The following is a 20,476-nucleotide window of genomic DNA, read 5'->3' on the forward strand; positions in this document are numbered from 1 at the left end:
TTCAGGATCCTCTCATCCCAAAACTCCAGTGGGAGTCCCGAAAGTCTAACCCAAACTAAAGCCATCCTGTTCAATTCTTTTGCCAGATCCAATGTCGGGTGCCACTTAGCCACCGCTAGGCTATGCTTTTTCCATATGACCAAGACCCGACCATCACCACTGTCATGTCTTCAGCAGCCATGAATCTAAACCAGAACAGACCCCTCGACATTGCTGAAACCGTCATGCTCCCCTTTAGCTTCCATTTTTGGCTTACCCACTCCCTGACCAAGTCTATTGATGGGCGAACGGCTACAAACCTGCCAATCAGGCAAAGTTTCAGGTTGATAGACACATTGTCAACCAGGGTATCTGGAACAACTATTTCTACTCCCTCTTCACCATTGATCATCTTGGGAGCTTCTAGCGAGACATGAGTCGTCTTCTCACCAAGGACCACATCCTTCCATCCATGAGCCACAAAATGACTCGTATTATCCTCCTAGCCCACAATTGATGCCACGTTGACTCCACCGGCACCCCACCATCAGGACTACCAGCATCAATACTTCCCTGGGTTACCTCAGACAAGGTTAGAACAAGTTGCAGGTCTGGGCAGGAATCTGGGACCAAGCCCGGCCCCTAGGGGCCATTCCCACACATCCGAATTCAAAATGCCAAAGGAGCGGGAAACAAGCAGAACAATTGCAGAGCAAAACAAAGTTATTAATTTGTTGAATGTTAAAATAAAATAACAACTAATGTTGTGGGTTAGTGTGATATTTCCATAAATTTCTCGAATTTTAAAATAACACCACCTCCATTGGATGTTAAAATATTTTGTTTTTCATGTAGCCCACTTTCCACTTGATAATTAAAAATAGAAAATAATAATAACATCAATTGATGATCTGGTTTAACTACAAAAACTTGAATGTAATGCAGAATATGAGATTTGACAGAGGAAAAGCTGAGGGGCAATGATTAGAATATCAAAAAATTATTAATTTAGTCCTTAAAGAATATCAAAAACTGTGACTATCATAGCTCGAAAAATGTGTAGGATTAGGTTTGTTTTGTTTTATAAAAAGAACTCAAAAATAAGACAGTATACTAATATAGTGGTATTCCCAAGCTAGGAAGATGGAATAATTCATGTATAAAACTTGTTAGAAACTATAACACGTTATACATAACTGTAAAATGGTAGTGTGTAAATTTTACATCATGAAGAAATTATTTCTTCAAAATTAATAGTCAAACGAGAATGATAGTGCACATGATGCAAAATTGAAATGCTACATTCTCATTACAAAAATGGATTAGGAACTCGGAGTCTGGCAACTAATTTACCTCCTCTTTTAACATCCAAAAAAATCTAATGTTTTTGTGAAGAACAAACACAGACCATGAATATTGGATCAATCATGTAACTGAATATAATGGTTTACCTCGTGGATAACATCCTAGGATAAAAATTAGCAAACATACCATATTTTCAAAGGAATTCCTTCAGCGTTGCTTGCTGCTTAGGTATATTGTCAAAAATTTGAAAAAATATCGTACCTGATTTTTCATTTTAGGTATATTTAAAATCAAGCGATTTGTCACTATGGAATAAAAGTACAAAAGTTTACCGGGCAAAAAATGAAAAAAAAAAAAGGGTACAAAAGTTTTGAAAGCTGATAACAGTCAATTGGAGCCATTGCTTAAGAACGATAGTTACCGCATTAAAGGCACAATATTACATTTTCTCCAGGCTGATCTTGCTGGATTGTATGGGTTAGTAATTACGAGGAATTTTCGCTTGACTGTTGATTATACATCACTAATCATTCAGGCAGCTTCTACATCAGAAATAAAATCTACAGCTTATATACAGCAATTGCAACTAAAACTCAAAGCAGAAATTCATTCAGTATCTCAGTTAAGATTATCTTTCAACATACCAGGTAATCCATCCAACACTATCGCACAGAGACCATTATAATACAATTGAATTTCACACATCTTACACCAGAGAGGAGAGATAACACTAAACTAATGATACATAAGGTTACATGAGGGCAAATTTGAAATGAAATCTACCGATATTGAGATTTTGAAATTGGAAACTCCCTGTTTGCTTTCTCTTTCTGCATCTGGCTCAAGCTGAAATGTGAGTGCCCAGAGCTCTTTTCCCACTGTGATCCAACAGAGGATAGATTAGGAATTTTGGAAAATGACATAAAGTTAAAAACCGAAATCATTCCTATCAGTAGCACAGAACCAGGAACAAAAACATAGTACCCTAAAAGCCATCCAGGTACAACATGCAGAGAATACGAATGTTTTTCCAAGGAAGTGAAATACCAGAAATTCAATTTTTCATTTGAAGTCTACCATGAGCACATCAATTGACTGGGTCTTACCAATAACCTGCAACACTATGGTGGCTTCTTGAAAGAAGTGACCTTGGCTTTGAAAACTAAATATTAAATAATTTAAATTCTTGAAAAAAAAAAATTGTTGTAGCAGGAAGCTGAGAATAATGCACCCTAACATGCTCAGACAACGGCCAGCAATTTGTATGCAACAAAGCCAATATTATACGACAATGGTTTTAGGCCAAAAGGAAAACAAGCTAGCCAAAAAGTAAATATCATCTATTAAAAGCTATCCCAACTTTGGCTTCTGTACATACCAAATATTACTAAATATTGCTGATTATACCTTGCTTATTGCACAATGCAGGAAACTACAAGTAATCATCATCATTGTTTTGCATCTGGTATAACTGATATCATGAAGTCTAAGTGACTAAGCTAAAGAGAAAATGATAGTAAAATCATTGTTTTTGATAAAATAATGCAACAAAACAAGGGTGTCGTTCCATTACAACCAGCCCAGATGGCGACTAACAGCAGAGAAACATCAACAGAAATGAACATCAGCCGCACATTAACATCATCAGCAGAAGAGCATAATCAGCAGTTTAACTAGCCAGGAAACATAACCAGCCACCCTAACATCCCTTATAGTTATCAAAAACATCCCAAGGAACAGAACAGAACCTTTAACAATATGAATAACTAAGCTAGCACTGTAGTAGAGCATAATGTCCAGACCCATAAACTAGGTTATAGTTATCAAAAAAGTAACAAAGTTCAGCATAGTAGCCAGAAATATTAGCATTAACAGTTTCAGGCCAATACCACTTAGGGTCGTTCTGAGCAAAATTAAAAGTCCAGACAAAACTAAGTAAACAAATAAAAACCAGATCAAGGCCATAGAGGCTGTAGCAAGCCAAAAAGTGGAACCAGCAGAGAGGGCCCCGCCCGAAATTCTTTTCCTCTTCCATTTGTTAGTCAACATCACAGTGGCTCAATCTTCCGTGAGAAACTGGAAGAGCTCCTTTTGATCTTCTGCATCCTTTTTCCCCTTCTTGTTGTGAGACTAGAGCATACACAGAGTAGTGGCAGAACTGTGCATTACTTTCAACGCAAAATGGCACACACTGTAAACATGGGGATAAAGATGTTCATCCATCTCCACCAAACTTTTATCCACCTCCCCCAGCCTTTTCATCACCTTATCCTCCTCCCACACAGAATCATTTTCTTAACTTTCACCCTCCCCCAAAGTCTATCCCCTATCAATGGCCATAGTCTCCGTGTATTATATTTTTCCTGGATATTTGAGGGTACCCCGGAATCCGACTTAATGGTAGCAGACACATGAGAAGAGCTACTCTTACAAATAGAGAGGGATGCATCATCGTCACCAAGATTCTCAGAGGCTTTATTGTATTTGTCATTCCCAGTGTCTGAATCGGAGGGTTATTTTAAATTTGTCTTTCTCTGGTTTAAAAGCCAGTCTTGTGGACCTACAGGGATCATTGGTCTACTCTGTGATCTCCACATCAAAGAGCTTTTTTCTAGTTTTTGGCCTTAATGGGCGGTGGGGCAGCCCTCTTTTCCCCCGTTTCCAGCTTGTCATTATGCGAGTCCAGCCAAGGCTCCTATTTGATTTAAGGGGATGGGTTTTAAAGACATTGCTTACAGCTAGGGCCCGGGGTGTCTAAAGTACTAGTGTTGAAGGGGGGGTGGAGGATGCAAGCACTTCCTCAAGAATGATTTGGCAAGGGGGACACAGCCAAGTGAAAATAATAGAGGCAAACCATAAGGCCCTGACGGAGAATGGTAAAATAAATCCATGGTTTTAGCCTCCTTTACATCTTTAACCATGCCTTCAATTGAATGAAGAGGAAGAACAGAACGGAAATAGCAATATGATTTCTGCAATGATTTGAGAAAGGAAGTTGGTAGCAATAATACACACCAAATCTGCCCTCGAGGGTGAAATACCTCACGACAACTAAGTAGAAGCGGTCCCAAGGTTTAGGTAACTACTCACAATCATAACCACCCATTAATTTGACAAAATCACCAAGTTGGAAGAATTGGTTGAGATTTGCAGTATTCAACACCTTGGTGGTCTTCTTCCATTTATGGCCCTCAATGGATAGGCCAGTGGCCTGCACTGAAAGCTCCTCATTAACCTCAAAGGAAATCCCACCCATAGTAACCCTTTTGGCCTCTCAGAAAGTGACAAGCCGTTTGGAAAGGCTTTCATTGTAACCATTCATGAGCTCTATAAATTGAGAAATTCCTCCCTCTTTACAAACATGCCACACTGTGCCTTTCAACCATCACATTTATGCTTAGTTACCAGATTCATGCCCTAGAGGCTCGATTCGTCTGGATTTTTTGAAAAAAAAAATTGTTTTTTTTTTTTTTTTTTTTCCAAATATTTTCCTATAATCATTATGGATTTGATCTATAGATTCATACCAGAATCATAAATTCATACTATGAAATAATTTAAAATCATAGATTCATACTTTGAAATGATTTAGTTTTAGAATTATGTATATTTCTCTCATTTTTTAGTATATATAATGCATATATATATATATACACGAATCCTCCATGAATCATAACTGGGAAAAAAAATCACGAATCCACGGATCCGACTAACGTGCCCAAATCAGATTTGTTTCATGAATTGGTAGCTAAACATTTATGTTAACATCCCCTTTTTCAAACCTTATTTAACAACTATCATATCATTGAACACAATTACTTTTCCATATTCATAAGCATAAGAAGGCAGTTATAACAACTATTTTACATATTTGTATGAAAGAGATTAACAGTTATAATCAGTTTAACTGAAATATCTTAACTAACAATTGAAGGAGTATTCAATCAACAAATATGATAAATATAATTGTCATTGTAACTAACTGTTACTTAATGGAAAGAGAGGTCTTTTACTACTACATTCAACTGATCAATACTGAAGAAAATGTTTGTAATTGTCACGTGATAATTTCATATTTAACTGAACTTAAATAACAATAAAAGAAAAAAACAAAAACCTATTGAAAGTAGATAACTTGAATGCAAACCATATCTCTGTGTTTTGCAAGTCTTGGCGTCTCGTAGAGAGGAGAAGCATTGCCAAGGGCTTAACCTCCCAACCACGGACCCTTAAGTATCCCCACACAATCTCTACTAAAAAAGGCCCTCCCTACCTAGAGATTTAGGCTAGGGACACCACTGTCCAGCCACTGAGCATCTTGGTGTTAGAGTGTCAAGCCATCATCCGACTTGACAACAAGACCTATACGATGAATTACCATGGGCTGACTCAGTTTTAAACTCTATTACTTTCTAATTTGTTACTGTTACTTTCTTATTTGTTACTGATTGTTCTTTCTCTTATCATGTAGGGATAACCTGTGGTTCAATGGTTATCAATACACACCCTTCATCTCAACCATGCTGGTCTTCCTTGATGAACTTCTGGGGTATCGTTTAAACATTATATAATCACAGCCAATGCATTGTGCCCGACCTAGGCCAATGGCTTTACAAAAGATTTATGATACTTGTAATTTATTCTTGACTGTTGATAAGAGTGTTGTCTCTTATCTCAGAGTGTATATAGCAGATACCTCTATATAAGCTTGCACTATTGGATTTTAATCCAAGTTAAATAATAATTCTAAAAAGATGTCAATGCAAAGTGCCATAGTTTGCTCGATCTAGAGCATATTTACAATCTTATATAGATGAAAACAAATAGAACATTTCAGATCAAGGTTCTATCAAGGCTAACCTTGCCTTCTTAATTCAGTGTAAGAACAACGAGCCTCTTATATAAATTTTAAAGAGCTTAAAAAATGCAGAAGTATTTCGTGACCTAACTATAATGTTGCTTATTCAGCCAGTCTTTAAGCAAGGCTGATGAAAGCAGGACTGCAGGCTGCAACCGTGGAGCTGAGAAGTATTGAAAACAGTTATTGATGCCTCTCACGACACTCCCGTGCATGTCTTACAACAAAAAATCTGACACTGGAAAATGCACAAGAGAATTCTTGGTGGTATTGTTACACCATGGTGACGCCCAATGAAAGAATCTAAGGCAAAAGAATGATTCAAAGCAGATGGAATTAGCAATTGTATGTGACTGCAAGAAAGTATGGAGGATTCCGAGGTGAACTGAGAATATTTAATGCAATATTGAAAACAATACAGGTAGTATGAAATTGTAATATCTCTGCCAAGGATATGAATGTTGCTCTATATGAACCATTGCTCAAAAGAAATCTTTTCCTTACTCGGTTGCATGCCCGGTTGCAAGCAAGAAAGTATGAAGGTGGCAAGGAGTTATAACCAAAAGCCATTGGCACATATGTGGAAATATTATTAAAATGGCCACCGAACAATATAAGGGTTGATGAATACTATAGAAATATAGCCACTCATGACAAATAATAAACTTAATGCCAAGGAAGAAAACAATAACTCAAACTAATGCCTCCATATAAAAATATCATTCTATTACTACCTATACTTGTGTATGTATGTAGACACGTGTATATATTTACACACATATATATATGCGTGATATTCCAACAGCGTATCTAATGCATATGCCATATATTAAGTGCGTGTATATGTACGTCTCATTCGAATTTAAACATACATACATATGTGTGCATATATGTATACAAGCATATGTAGATAATATGGTATTGTTATATTAAGACATGACTAATATTACAAGGAGCTCTATGATCATCAAATTTATAAGGTAACACATTAGTTCTTAGTTTTAAATTTAATGCTTAATGATCTTTTCTTCAATAATACATATTTATTGACCGGTTAGCTCATGGTCGTCCAAAGTATACTCTTGCTTGCCTACGCGTTTACCCTTACCCACGATGATTTAGGACTCATACCTATTTGCCCAATGATAGCGTGTGCAATAAGTTAGGAAAAGAGTAAGTACTAAAGGCTATTTTAGTCTTGGATAGGGTGAGATTTTTAACAAAGTTCACATTCGAATAAAATATCCCACATATCACAAGGTGGTACAAAAAATTATAAAACCTTCACCTCAAAAATTCATAATGCCACAAAGAGGAGACACGTAAGCACAAAAGCATATGCTCATGTGGCCAATTCGAAACATGATAGAGAGAAGTCTCTAACAGATAGTAAATAGACAAGAGCATGACAAAAAGCTCTAACAACACACTAAACACCAGCAACAAAGCCCAATCAAAGCTTTTGCTAATTATCATTAAAATGTTGAGTAAGGTCAGTGAGAGTACTCTAAGGTAGGGAGCTCTCCTTTCACCAACAGTTATATCAATAAAATGCAACCCAATAGAGGCAAGATGGTCGACAACAACATTTCATTCCCTCAAAGTATGTTGGATGATGAATTTGTCAAAGTCATTGAGAAGGACTTGGATGTCTTCAATTAGATTACAGATAGACTAGCCAAGAATACAAGTCCCCTTAGTTGCTTCAATAATTAATTGAGAGTCCTCGCTCAATAAAAAGGGCGTGATTGCCAATTGAAAGAGAAAATTTTAATCCCCGCGGAAGGCCATGCCTTCACCTAGAGTCTAGCAAATGATGAAGATGGCAGGTCTGATTTTGAAATTGATGAAACTCATGAAGTGTATTCAGAAGATGAGACTTCTTTCAATTCATCCTATGAGCAAGAGTTGAGGCAAATATGTGGAGCAATAGAATCAGAAAGGCGTAGTGAGGAGAATATGTTGGAGAATAGTTTTGAAAATTTTCCAGCTATCATATCGGATGGAGTTCTTGATGAGAGAGAGGTAACATTTCTTGAATGCAAGTTATCTTCGAACTCTTTTTGTGAAGATGGGTCAGATTATGTACATAAAGATCTTCTATTCAGCAAAGACCACATTGTAGCTCATGATCTCTCAAAGGCAAGTAAGACGGATGCCAAAAACTTCATTGATGAAATGGAGCCAATGAATATTCTTCATGAGGATGGTGCACCTTCTACAAGTTTGATGTTTGGGCAGCAGACTGAAATGATGAAAGGAAAGCATACCATAATCAACAACTTCAAAATGTTACGTGATCAGAACTATGTGTTTGATAGAAGGAAGGATCTATGTTATATTTCTTGGAGGGCCAGGGGCCACCCTATTTCACCTTGCATAATGTTAAGCATGGATGCTTGGTCTGCTCCTCCAGAGATAGCTGGAATCTCATTATGGCTGCAATCTCATTATGTCCACAAGGGACATATGTCCTCAGCAAGAGCAACTAATGGTGCCCATATTTTCCAAATTTTGGCATCCATTTTTAACAAAAGTAGAACACAACATACTGTATTAAACAAACCATCAGTTATTCAGAAAAATTCTGTAATGATACCCTGCCTCACTAAGGATATCAACAATATTAAAAGGAACAAGTGATTCCATAAACCAGATACAACAATAAAAATAAGAGAACTTACTAATTAGCATCAGCACGAATGGAAAGTTCAGATATCTATAGTAACCTTCCTCAAGAATACCATATGCAAAGACAATCGATGTCTTATGAATTGACTGGAGGTACTTATCAGGGAAGCAACTTCATTCTTATGAATTAACACGTAGCACAATATGGTGACCACGGCAAATGGATGTCCAACAAGCATACAGTAATACTCATAGCCAATGGATACATACTAGCTACTGCAGTTATGTTATCTTTATCCAAGAGTCATATTCAACAAATACACATACAAGGATGTGAAAAACCCCAAGACTGCAGATCAAAGACATCAAGGACTGCACATTATTATATCAACAGAACTGTAATAAGGAGATTATGTCAGGCCAAAGACATGAAGTATCTGATAAGGACTCCTGCTAACAAAGCTACAACCAGAAGGCCCTATCATTGACAAAGAGCAATAGAAAGTGATGGTAACGAATGTTAAGAGCAGTGATAATACTGAAAGATCGAATCAGAAGGCTTCTACAGGTTAACTGAAGGTATCAGGAGTATTTATAGGCAGACGGTGAAGTAAAGATGGAAACAAAGTGAAGAGCCCTGTTAGAATATTTTACGGCAAATAAGAGGAGAGAAACTCTTCCAGAATTCCCAGAGATACCAAATATATTATATTGTTGCCGCAAGTATTGGAAGGAACTATGAAAACAATTTTGCCAAGTCATGGATGCATGGTGACAAATAGCATTCACGTCGGGCTAAAAATCAACCGACAACACAGACATTTAAGAGCCAAGTATGCATTGTTTGATGTCGTCTACAATATGGAGATGTATATATTCCTTAGCAGCCCGATATCTACAAGAGTCGAAGTCTTCAGAAACGGCATATATTCAGAAATATTTTATTCTCGAGTAATACCTCTTTGAACTACAAAGTTAAAGGAGACTACGTGGAAAACAACAAATCTTCCCTGCGTTGACGTTGAGAGTTCTTTTTAAAGCTTATATGAAAGAAATAAAGGTTAGCGAGAATATAATAATATCGCTTGAAATATTTATTACTACCATAGGTTGAGGTCATTGTAAAAGCATAGTAGTAAGAGTAATTACGATTAAGAGGTGTAATTTATTTCCAAAGGATATGAATTTTCATTTTTCAAAAGTCACATTTTTTCATTTGCATAGGATATAAATATGAGTTTATTATTTGGGACAAAACATATCCGAATATTTTATATTCTCAAGAATAAGTATTTTATATTACTTGTACGGAGGTATAAGGGCTATATTATGACTTTGTAATTTAAATTCTATTATTTTATTTTAATAATAAAATAAAATGTTCTTTTCTTTTTATTAAAGGCATGGAGATTTAAACTGTAAGCAAATCGTCCTTTGTAATTATTTTTTGGAATTTTGTATACAATTTAAATATTAGATAAATGAACATGATCATTTAGCATTTTAAATTTGATCATTGCAGATATTGTGAAATATTAAATCATTTCCGTATCTGTGTCTAGTTTGTCTCCCTTCCAAAGGAGTTAAAGCTCAATCTGGACTAATTTAAGATTGCGTAATATTTGGTTTGTTGCATCTTGATGATTTAATTGTTAGTAGTATAAGTGCATAAGAACTTTATGAAGTTGTACGTGAAAATTCATTGAAGTTGACTCTATTGCCCGAAAGAGCAAAGGCACTGGTCTTTATATTATTGAAGTCAGAAAATCGATATCTTCCTTCCTACAAGCATCAAATCCATTATTTACAAATATTATACAATTCAAACATTCAATATTCAATCCTATTTTCATCAAGTTCAAGGACCTTAAATTCGCTATAGAAACGCCTTGAACTAGACAATCAGCGTTTGAGGTGAAGTTTTACCCGCCTGGGTGTAGTGGAGCCTGAAGTGGAAGGGAATCAAGAAGTATTCCTGTTCATTGGCCCAAATTGATTGTGGAATCCTATTAGAGAAGTGGCAGGCTCTTGGATTTCCAATCTACAGTTTTGGGAACCAACAAAGACAAAGGACCACCTTGTCTGACACCTTTGCCTGCACTGGGAAAACCCAAAGCAGTATCATTGACAATGATAGATTATTGAACAATCTCAATAAAAATCTTAATTATATTAATCAGTTTGTCGCTAAAACCAAACTTAATTAGCACCTTATAAAGAAATTGCCAATTAATTTTATCATAAGTCTTAAAAATATTAAGTTTGAGTCATACCTTTGTTGTGGCTTTTATCCATAGAATGGATTATTTGATGAGTCATAATGGTAGCATCAAGAATTTGTCTAAAAGGAACAAAACCATTGTGGTTGTGCCTGATGCATTTATCTAGAAGGAGTTTTAACCTATTCACTAAGACTTCCGAAAAAAATGTTGATGTTATTACATAGAGTAATAGGCCTAAAGTCATTCAAAGATTGTGGCTCCGAGTTCTTGGGAACAAGACTAATGTAAGTATTCTTCAATTTCGTTAGCAGTTTCCCCATTGAAAAAGTTTCAAATCCTCAGGGTAGCATCATAACATACAATATTCAAAAACTCTTGGAAAAAAGCCAAGGTCACTATTAGGACTAGGGACCTCGTAAGCACCCATGGAAAACACAACAGTTCTAACTTCCTCCTAATTTCAGAACCCGTGAAGAGACCATGCACACCAAGGACCTTGTAAAATCACTCAAGGTCGAGTTACTTGGCTTACATAATTGTTACACAAATCAAAGCCTTGTTCAAGTTAGTAATTTTTCTAACACCCAAACCCCCTTCAGATTTACGATGGCAAACAGTATCCCAGTTGACCAATGCCAAACTTTTCTTCTCTTCCATGTCAGTCCACCAAAAGGTTCTTTGGATTCTATCAAGTTTGATAGTCATAGCTCCAGTGATTTTAAATATTGAGAGATAGTAGACTAGGATTCCTTGGAAGAAAGTAAAGAGAAGTTGGAGTTTACCAACAATACTAAGAAACTTCCCTATTCAACGGCCTAATTTTTTATGTATCCTTTGCAAGATGTCATTCCAGAAGTTGGGGATAATTTTCTCAACTGTGGGGGTGGGGGCGGGGATAGGGGCTAAATAGGTATCAAGAAGAGTGACACTCTAATAGCCAGTGATGTTCCAAATTTTATTTTGGAGATCCACACTAGTGTTGAAGAAGTATATTTTGCTTTTCTAGTAAATGATGCATTGGACAAAAGCAAATTCCTACTTGAGACCCTTCTATTCTTTGGATTCAACCACAGAAGAGTTATCAAAGAGGAACATGTCATTGACGAACTGCATCAGAACATAAGGGGATACAGAAGAAACAGATATGATCACATGGATATGGCTAGAAGCGGAAAGAAACATTAAATTCCTGCTAAGAACCTCAACAACAATAATAAAGAGGTAAGGAGACAAAGGGTCACCTTGTCTAAGACCTTTGCCTGCACTGGGAAAACCCAAAGCAGTATCATTGACAATGTTAGATTATTGAACAGTCTCAATATAAACCTTAATTATATTAATCAGTTTATCGCTAAAACCAAACTTAGTTACCACCTTATAAAGAAATTTCCAATTAATTTTATCATAAGTCTTAGAAATATTAAGTTTGAGAGTCATACCTTTGTTGTGGCTTTTATCCATAGAATGGATTATTTGATGGATCATAATGGAAGCATCAAGAATTTGTCTGAAAGGAACAAAACCATTGTGGTTGTGGCTGATGCATTTATCCAGAAGGAGTTTTAACCTATTCACTAAGACTTCCGAAAAAAAATGTTGATGTTATTACTTAAAGCAATAGGCTTAAAGTCATTCAAAGATTGTGGCTCTGAGTCCTTGGGAACAAGAGTAATGTAAGTACTCTTCAGTTTCGTTAGCAGTTTCCCCATTCAAAAAGTCTCTAATCCTTAGGGTAGCATCATAACATACAATATTCCAAAACTCTTTGAAAAGAGCCAGGGTCACCATTAGGACTAGGGGCCTTGTAAGCACCCATGGAAAACACAACAGTTCTAACTTCCTCCTTCGAGATAGGGGTCATAAGGAGGATCAGCTTTAGTGACCACACTCCGGAGGTGGACTAAAAACTTGCCGTGAATCACAGAATTGTCAGTTCTTATTTATTAAAGTCTATCTAAAAACGTTAACCACCATCTCACCCATTTTGTTTTTCTCATCAATCAATTGGTTGTAGTCATTGAGGAGGCTCGTAATGGTGTTCCTCTTTTAATGAGTGCTCGTCGTTTTGTAAAAATAGAGGTATTACAATCCCCCTCTTTAAGCCACTACACTCTAGACCTCTGTTTCCGATAAATTTCCTCCTTGTTGAGGTTATCTTTCCACTGTTTCCCCCACAAGTCCTCTTCATCATGGAGATTCAAAGTCAAATGCCCCTAAGCCATTGAGTTTTGGAAAGTAGCCAACTTAACTTCAATTTATTTTTCCGTTTGAAAATGTCCCCAGAAGAGGATTTAGACCAGCCTTTAACTTCCCTTTGATGTTATTCAGTTTGTGATGGATTCTTTGCCTCACAATACCTTGGATCAAAGAATTCCACCAATCAAAAATGCAATCACGGGATTTTGGGTGCTTGGTCCACATAATCTCAACCCTGATAAAAGGTTTGCTAGCCCATTGAAACAAAATGGGGTTATGGTTCAAGCCCAATCTGGATGAGGTGATTACCTTTCCTATTATTAGACAAGTTCAAAGGGGAACCCTTTAGATCCAATTCCAAAGACTAGAGTTGTTGACGAAGTCCAACAAATCATTCATGTGATCACTAAAGTCAACCAAACCCAAATTCTCAAAAGGGGAAAGGGGGGAGTTGAAATCGCTAGCCATCATGAACAGAGCATCTTGTTGATTCTACAAATAGTAAGGCATTTTTCCTAAAGAGCCTTTCTACCTTCTTGAGTTTTGGGAGCATGAATGTCAAAGAGGTTCCAAAAAAAATTCCCAAGTGTGACAACAAGGTAGAATTGATAGAAAACAAAAGCTTTGCCTCTAATCTTGTTTGGATCCCACATAGTGGCAATTTCACCAAAGGCCCCATCAACTTCACTGAAGTAGAAATAAGAGCCCCACCAAATTTTGTTAGAAATAGAGGAAAAAACTTGGAAAATCGTTTTCACTTCCAGGATGACAACATCAATTTTGTGGTACAAAATACACTACCTAGGTGCAAATTGTTTTTGAGGATTGTTTAGTCCCCTTATATTCCAAGATAGAAACATCATTTTCTAATGCAATGTGTAACATCTAGGGTAGATTGCGTACAATTGGCAATGTCCCTAGAGGTTGTTGTCTGCCTTTACACCCTCGCTGATGGTTTGCCAACTATACTTTCAAAACCCACGTAAATTTTCATAATTTTGGTCATTCTTTTTTGGGCATATCATTCCTCCTTATCTTCATCAAATTGACAGCAGGTGATTTTACCGTTAGGGGTAGAGATTATCAACTTTGTAATTTCTTCAATCACATATCAACCCCAAATTGTTGGGGGCAAAAGGGCAAGATGATCGTGTAGTTTAACCAGTTTAATAGGGGTACATCTAGGGTCACAGTGTAGTCAGATCTCAATCACTTTTTCACCAACACTTTCTAAACTTGGAGATCCATTTTTGAAACAAGGGAAGTGCAAAGCACAACCTTGTTCTTCTATGACACCGTGTTCAACTCAATTAACATTATCATCGATTTAGCACCATGTGGTGGGATTTCCCCATCCTCAAGGGTATTCAAGGGCCCAACTCCAAAACCATATTATCTTGGATAATAAGACCCTAGAATTTGAGAAAGTAACAAACATACTCAATAAAAAAGTGACCTTCCAAACTAGCGGGAGTTGATTTTTCTTTTAGAGGTTAGAGATGATCAAAAGATTTGGTCATCTTTAGTGAAGAGAATTGTTCCTTCATTTTAGAGTCCTTTGGCGTACGAGCTTTGCAATCTACAATGGTTGATCATGCTAGGCACACTCGTGACAAATAAGGGCGGCAGTCTCATCAACAATTGGTTGGGTCCATTTACTCATTTGGTCATTCAGGTAATGCTATTGGGGAAGGCTTTATTGATAGCAAAATTTACACAGAAATGGGTAAAAACTAACCTTGACTTCAAGAGGGAGATAAAGTCAACCATAATATGTTGACCAAAAGAATCACCCACCCAACAGGAGATATGCACATCCTAGAACTCAAGTAGGAGGCCAGGCAAGTGTACCCATACCAGGAACAACTTTTTCAACTAAGCAAAAGGATCAAAATTAGGTTTCCACTTCATCACTACAAGAGAATGTTCATTATAAGCCCAAGCACTAGAGAGAAAAAATGAGGTCTTCTTCAAAAGTAAATCTTAAAAGAGAAAGGTCCCCAGGCATGGTCAAAACGCTGACATTGCCCTTAAGTTTCCATTGAACAACAACCCACCTTTAGACCATATCCTTAGTGGGTCTAAATCAAAGTGACGTGAATCATCGCGATTTAGGCGATTTTGCGATCTAACTTAATCCATGCGATTCATGGTGAGTCGGTGAATCAACTCGCCGATTTTTTAGCCAAAAATCGCCATGAATCCGTGTGTGAAATTGATCGAGGCTAGCATAAAGGGTCAACTCAAAAAAATAAATTTAAAAGCACTTTTTTAATCTTTTCTTTTGCCTTTCCTCTTTCTTATAACCCTAAAGGGCCTTCTAATTGTTTAGTATGAGAAGAAGAGAGGAAAAGTGAGAGAGAATAAGAGAAAAGAGAAACCATTGGGTTGCAGTCAGCAAGAAAGAAGAGCATTAAGGAGATCAAAAATCAATTTCGAAAGGCCATAAGATTGCATTGGGAGCTTTAAGGGGCCAATAGCAACACTCCTCAACTCGTTTACAAGAGGTAAGTGTTGATTTATTTTTGTATGTTAGTGTATTTTTCATTCTTTTGTCAATTTTTTTTAGTTTTCATTATAAATCTTGAATGTGTTTTAGTTTCTACATGTTTTTTAACTAAATTGCAAGGCGCAATCTTGCAAACCCTGCAATGTTTTTATAACAAATTGCAAACATCTGTTTTATTTTACATTTTTTGCTCAAAAATAATGTAGAGCTTGCTGTATTTTTTAGTTCAAATTTGTAATGGATTTTTCTTATTGCAGCAGCCTTAGCTTTCATTTTCCATAATGCCTAAAAAGAATGTGGCTTGGATCTATACTAAACAATTTCTTGAAAGAACAAAATATCAAACAAAATGTTTCTTTGTAAAAAAAAAAACTCAACTAGCATCTATAGATTCAAATATCATATTGCAAGCATACCTGGACTTGATATTACCCCGTGCACTAAACAAATAGCTGAGGCAAAAAGAAAATGTTATATGGCATTAGAGGCTTTGGAACAAGAAAAGTTAAATAAGAAAAGACAACTTGAACAGTTAGGTGCTATTAGCTCCCATGTTCCCTCATCCGCATCCGTAGATTGAGTTGGAGAGGGTTCTTCTAGGCCTCCCTTTCGTCCTAGTGCTAGTAGTTCTTATACTGGACCTGGGCCTATTATATTTCAGCCTAGAGTGTGGAAGTTCAAATTGGATAGTTACTTTGTGCCATGCACTACTCCTAGCTTACAACCCTCGCTTGAGAGCATGGGTAGTTTGAACAAGGAGATTCATGATGCTGACAGAAAACAAATTTGCAAGTTTTGGTACTTTTGCAACATTCCATTTATTACAGTGAGGTAATTAACTCTTTTTTATCTGTTCTCTTTTTTAATTATTTAATATTTCTACTTGTGTAATCGTAGTTTCATATTTGATATTACATAATGATTTGTTATCTAAATTTCTAACTATAATCTATTTGTGAGAGGACTCCTTATTGGCAAGGCATGATAGATGTCGTAACTATTTGTCGTCCGGGTTTTAAACCCCCTACTGAGGCTGATTTGAGTGGCTACCTCTTAGATGAAATGGTAGAGGACATGAAGTTTGAGCTAGCTGACCACCGAAAGGAATGGACCATAAAGGGTTGCACCATCATGACCAATGGTTGGACAAATAGGAGGGGAAGAACACTCCTCATTTCCTGTGGAGGTGATTAACCATTCTACATGCTAATTTAAATTTTGATTTGTTGATTACTAATTTTTTGATGGTCCATGAATCATGAATCATAATAATTAATGTTTCACTCTATTTCAATTTTGTAGGATCCACCATGTTCATCAAATCTATTGATGCTTCCTCTCAAGTCAAAGACGCCACATACTTGTGTGAGGCTATTAAGAAACTCATAGTAGAGCTGGGAGAAGAACATGTGATGCAGGTGGTGACAGATAATGTAGCAAGTTATCTTGCTGCAGGTAAACTTTTAAGTTTTAAGTTTAACAAATTTTGAACTTTTCTAATTCTAAGTTTCTTAACATGTGTAAAATTCTAAATAATTTTAAAATTGCTACAGACAAACTATTGATAGAGAGGCACCCCACAATATTTTGGACTCCTTGTGCCGCACATTGCCTTGGCCTCATGTTGGAGGATATTGGTAAGATTGAGTGGATCAAATCATGTGTAGAGAAGGCCAAAAATATATGCAAGTTTATATACAATCATGCATTTGTCCTCACCACAATGAAGTACATGCGAAATAGGGAGTTAGGTCGTTCGGGCATCACGAGATTTGCCTCGAATTTCATCACACTAAAGTCTTTGATAACATCAAGGGAAGAATTGAGGCGCATGATTGTTGGGGAGGAGTTTGTTTCTTCTTCCTATGCTACGACCACTGCGGGGATAGTTGTGGCGAATATCCTATTTGATGAGGATGATTTTTGGACACCTACTCAAGAAATAATCAAGGTGAATTTTTTACAATTTAACATTTAGTATTGTTATTTACTATTTAATTATTTAATGATTTAGCTTTATAATTTAGTTTTGACTCAAAAAAAAATTTACATTATGTACAGATAGTGAGCCCCTTGTATCTCTCCTCCGAACTGCTAATGGGGAGAAGCACTCTATAGGCTACATATATGAGGGCATGGATAGAGCCAAGAAGGAGCCAAATATGCAGGAGTGTTGAAGAAGTATCGCCCATTTGGGACATTATTGATAGGAGATGACAAAATCGGCTCCATAGGCCCATCCATGCAACTGCCTATTACCATAATCCAGCATATTGTTTCCTTCCTAACTTCAGGGCAGATGAGGAGGTTCTTACTGGCCTATACACAATAATGGAGGTTGAGTCCTGATGGTAGTACCGCAACTGCAACCATTGAGTTGGACATTTTCAATAATAAGGAGGGGCCGCTTTTCTCTAGCAAGATGGCCATAGAGGCTCACACATGATTACAGCCAGGTAAAACCAATATATTCTTAAAGTTAATTCATAATTGTTACAACTTATGCATTTTAGTTTTTGATTTTGTAATTTAGCTTTAAAGTTGTGCTTGTAAATGAGATTAATTGTCTTTCTTTTCCCTTATTTCAAATAGATGGTGGCAAATGTTTGGGCAATCAACCCAAAATCTTCAGAAGATTGTCATCCATATTTTGAGTCAACCTAGCAGTGCTTCTAGATGTGAGCACAGTTGGTCCATGTTTGAGCATATCCACTCAAAGAGGCGAAATAGGTTGTCTGTGCAGAGGTTGAATAATCATGTATATGTTCATTACAACCTCCGACTTAGGACCAGATAGATTTTGGCCACTGACTCCTCTCTAATCATTCTAGAGGAGATTGATCCAAAGTCAAAGTGGCTCACTGAGGCTATAGATGTTGCAGTCTTCAATAAGGAAGACCATGAGTAGGTTGACTAGGTAGATAGAGAGGCTGAGGCTGTGGCCATGTCAAAGCAGGCTAGAGCATGTTAAGGCACTGCCAGACACACACATGCACGCACAGAGCACACCATTGACACAAAACCTAGTGATTTTCATGCACCCATCTCACACGCAGGGGCTATGGTTCATCAGTCCTCTAGGACTTACCTTAAACACCTTTGTATAAGGCATTTAGAGGTTGAGTCTGAGGCTGCAGCTGAACTTGAGGATGATCATGATGATGATGAGGCTTGAGCTAGAGCCTTGTTCTTTCATTTTGTTTGCATTTTGACTTTATAGATAGACATGTGTTTCACCATCATGGATCTTCATCTTACATACATTATGACTTGTCATTTTGATTTGGTTTTATCATTATGGATCTTCGTCTTACACACATTTATGATTTGACAACATTTATAATTCTATATATCTATTTCATAACTCATTATGATCCTATGATTTCTATTTACTTAAGCTACAATATACATTTTATGTATGTGATGGGTTTCTCAATTAGGTTTCTTGTTTATGTATGCTAACTTCTATTTGATGATGTTATAGTTGTTTTAGTTATATTCAATAAAGGGTGCATGAAACAAGTTTTAAATCGTTAAAATCTTTAAATTTCAAGGGTTTTTTCACTTTGTCAATTCATAAGTGATTCAAGATTTGAGTAAGCCTTGCCGATTCTGATTTTTGGTTCTTTGGTCTAAATGTAAAGAAACGCCCTAATAGTGCTAAGTGGATCATAGAGGTGATCTTGTCAACTATCACGTCTAGATGAGAAATTTCAGTTCCCACTTATGTTTGTGAAAAAGTCAGAGAAGAATAGTTCAAGAGTATTGTTATGCAAGCCCACTAGAGCACCCTTCCAGTGAGTCTTGGGAGGCCATTTGCAACAGATTCATGAATGATGTCAAAAGAGGAGGCCCCAGAAATCCCAATTGGAGTAACCTCAAAAGCAGTTTTGAACCCAACTGAGGCATCAACAGACACTCCATGCGCTTTGACAAAAGGAATCTTGTCTATATCTGATCGGGGGCCAAGCTAGGGGGACACAAAGTCCAACCCTGAAATTGTCAGCATGACCGTAAACAGTTTGAAAACAAGTGGGAAAAGTTAGGATTGCTGGAGTTGCAAAGCTTTTTACCACTGGAGCGTTTTAAACCATTGTTAACATTACAATAAAGTTAGGTTTACCATTGTTAATGTGTTGCACATCTATTCAACATTGTGAAGATTAGGGGCTTTGTATTTTGTGTTTACTGTGATTTTTAATTTGGCTTTTCAATTAGAAAAAAGACCATCATTTCTAAAAGCAAGAAACTAAACAATTAATATTGCAAGGGCTTGGGAGCTAAAAAATTGGGGAATTTAAAATTATAAGGTATGTTACCAATTTGGGTTGGAATTTTGTTTCACGTACAAGGAGTCAATATAAGTATAGCAAAAAAAATTTTTAAAAATGGGAGGTTGGATGAATATGTCTAGAAAAATATTAAAAATATTAAAAATCATAATATATGTGTTTAAGCTGGAAACCAAGAATTAAATTTAGACAACCACATTATGGTAATAATAGTTACATATTGTAAACAAAACGAATGTTAAAGTGTTCTAGAACTTTGTTCACAGAGTGAAAAATAGTACATTTTTTTTTATACAGAAAACCAATTGGAATAAAATAGGAAATGCAAATGAAAGTTATACGTAATTACACTTAAATTCAAAGAGCATAAAAAAAATTTATTGAATTATACTTTAAAAGACAATGAAAATAAACGTGTGGATACACAAGAAAAATTCTTTATAAAAGGGTGTAATCGTTTGGAGACCATCCTTCAAAATATTAT

General features: G+C 36.4%; 1 protein-coding gene across 2 annotated transcripts in view; it reads right to left on the bottom strand.

Annotated features, from left to right (window-relative positions):
• Positions 1 to 1,665: 1,665 nt before the first annotated feature.
• Positions 1,666 to 20,476, bottom strand: part of LOC149563504 (uncharacterized) — a 102,971-nt gene continuing 84,160 nt past the window's right edge. For both annotated transcript variants that reach the window (XM_089826721.1, XM_089826720.1), the window contains exon 7: positions 1,666 to 2,162. In XM_089826721.1, the coding sequence (XP_089682847.1) occupies positions 2,064 to 2,162 (99 nt within the window). In that variant the 3' untranslated portion in view covers positions 1,666 to 2,063. The remainder of the gene's footprint in view (positions 2,163 to 20,476) is intronic.

The sequence above is a fragment of the Cupressus sempervirens genome, chromosome 4, assembly GCF_028749045.1.
Source record: "Cupressus sempervirens isolate cs-2001-9-10 chromosome 4, ASM2874904v1, whole genome shotgun sequence".
NCBI classification, from domain to species: domain Eukaryota; kingdom Viridiplantae; phylum Streptophyta; class Pinopsida; order Cupressales; family Cupressaceae; genus Cupressus; species Cupressus sempervirens.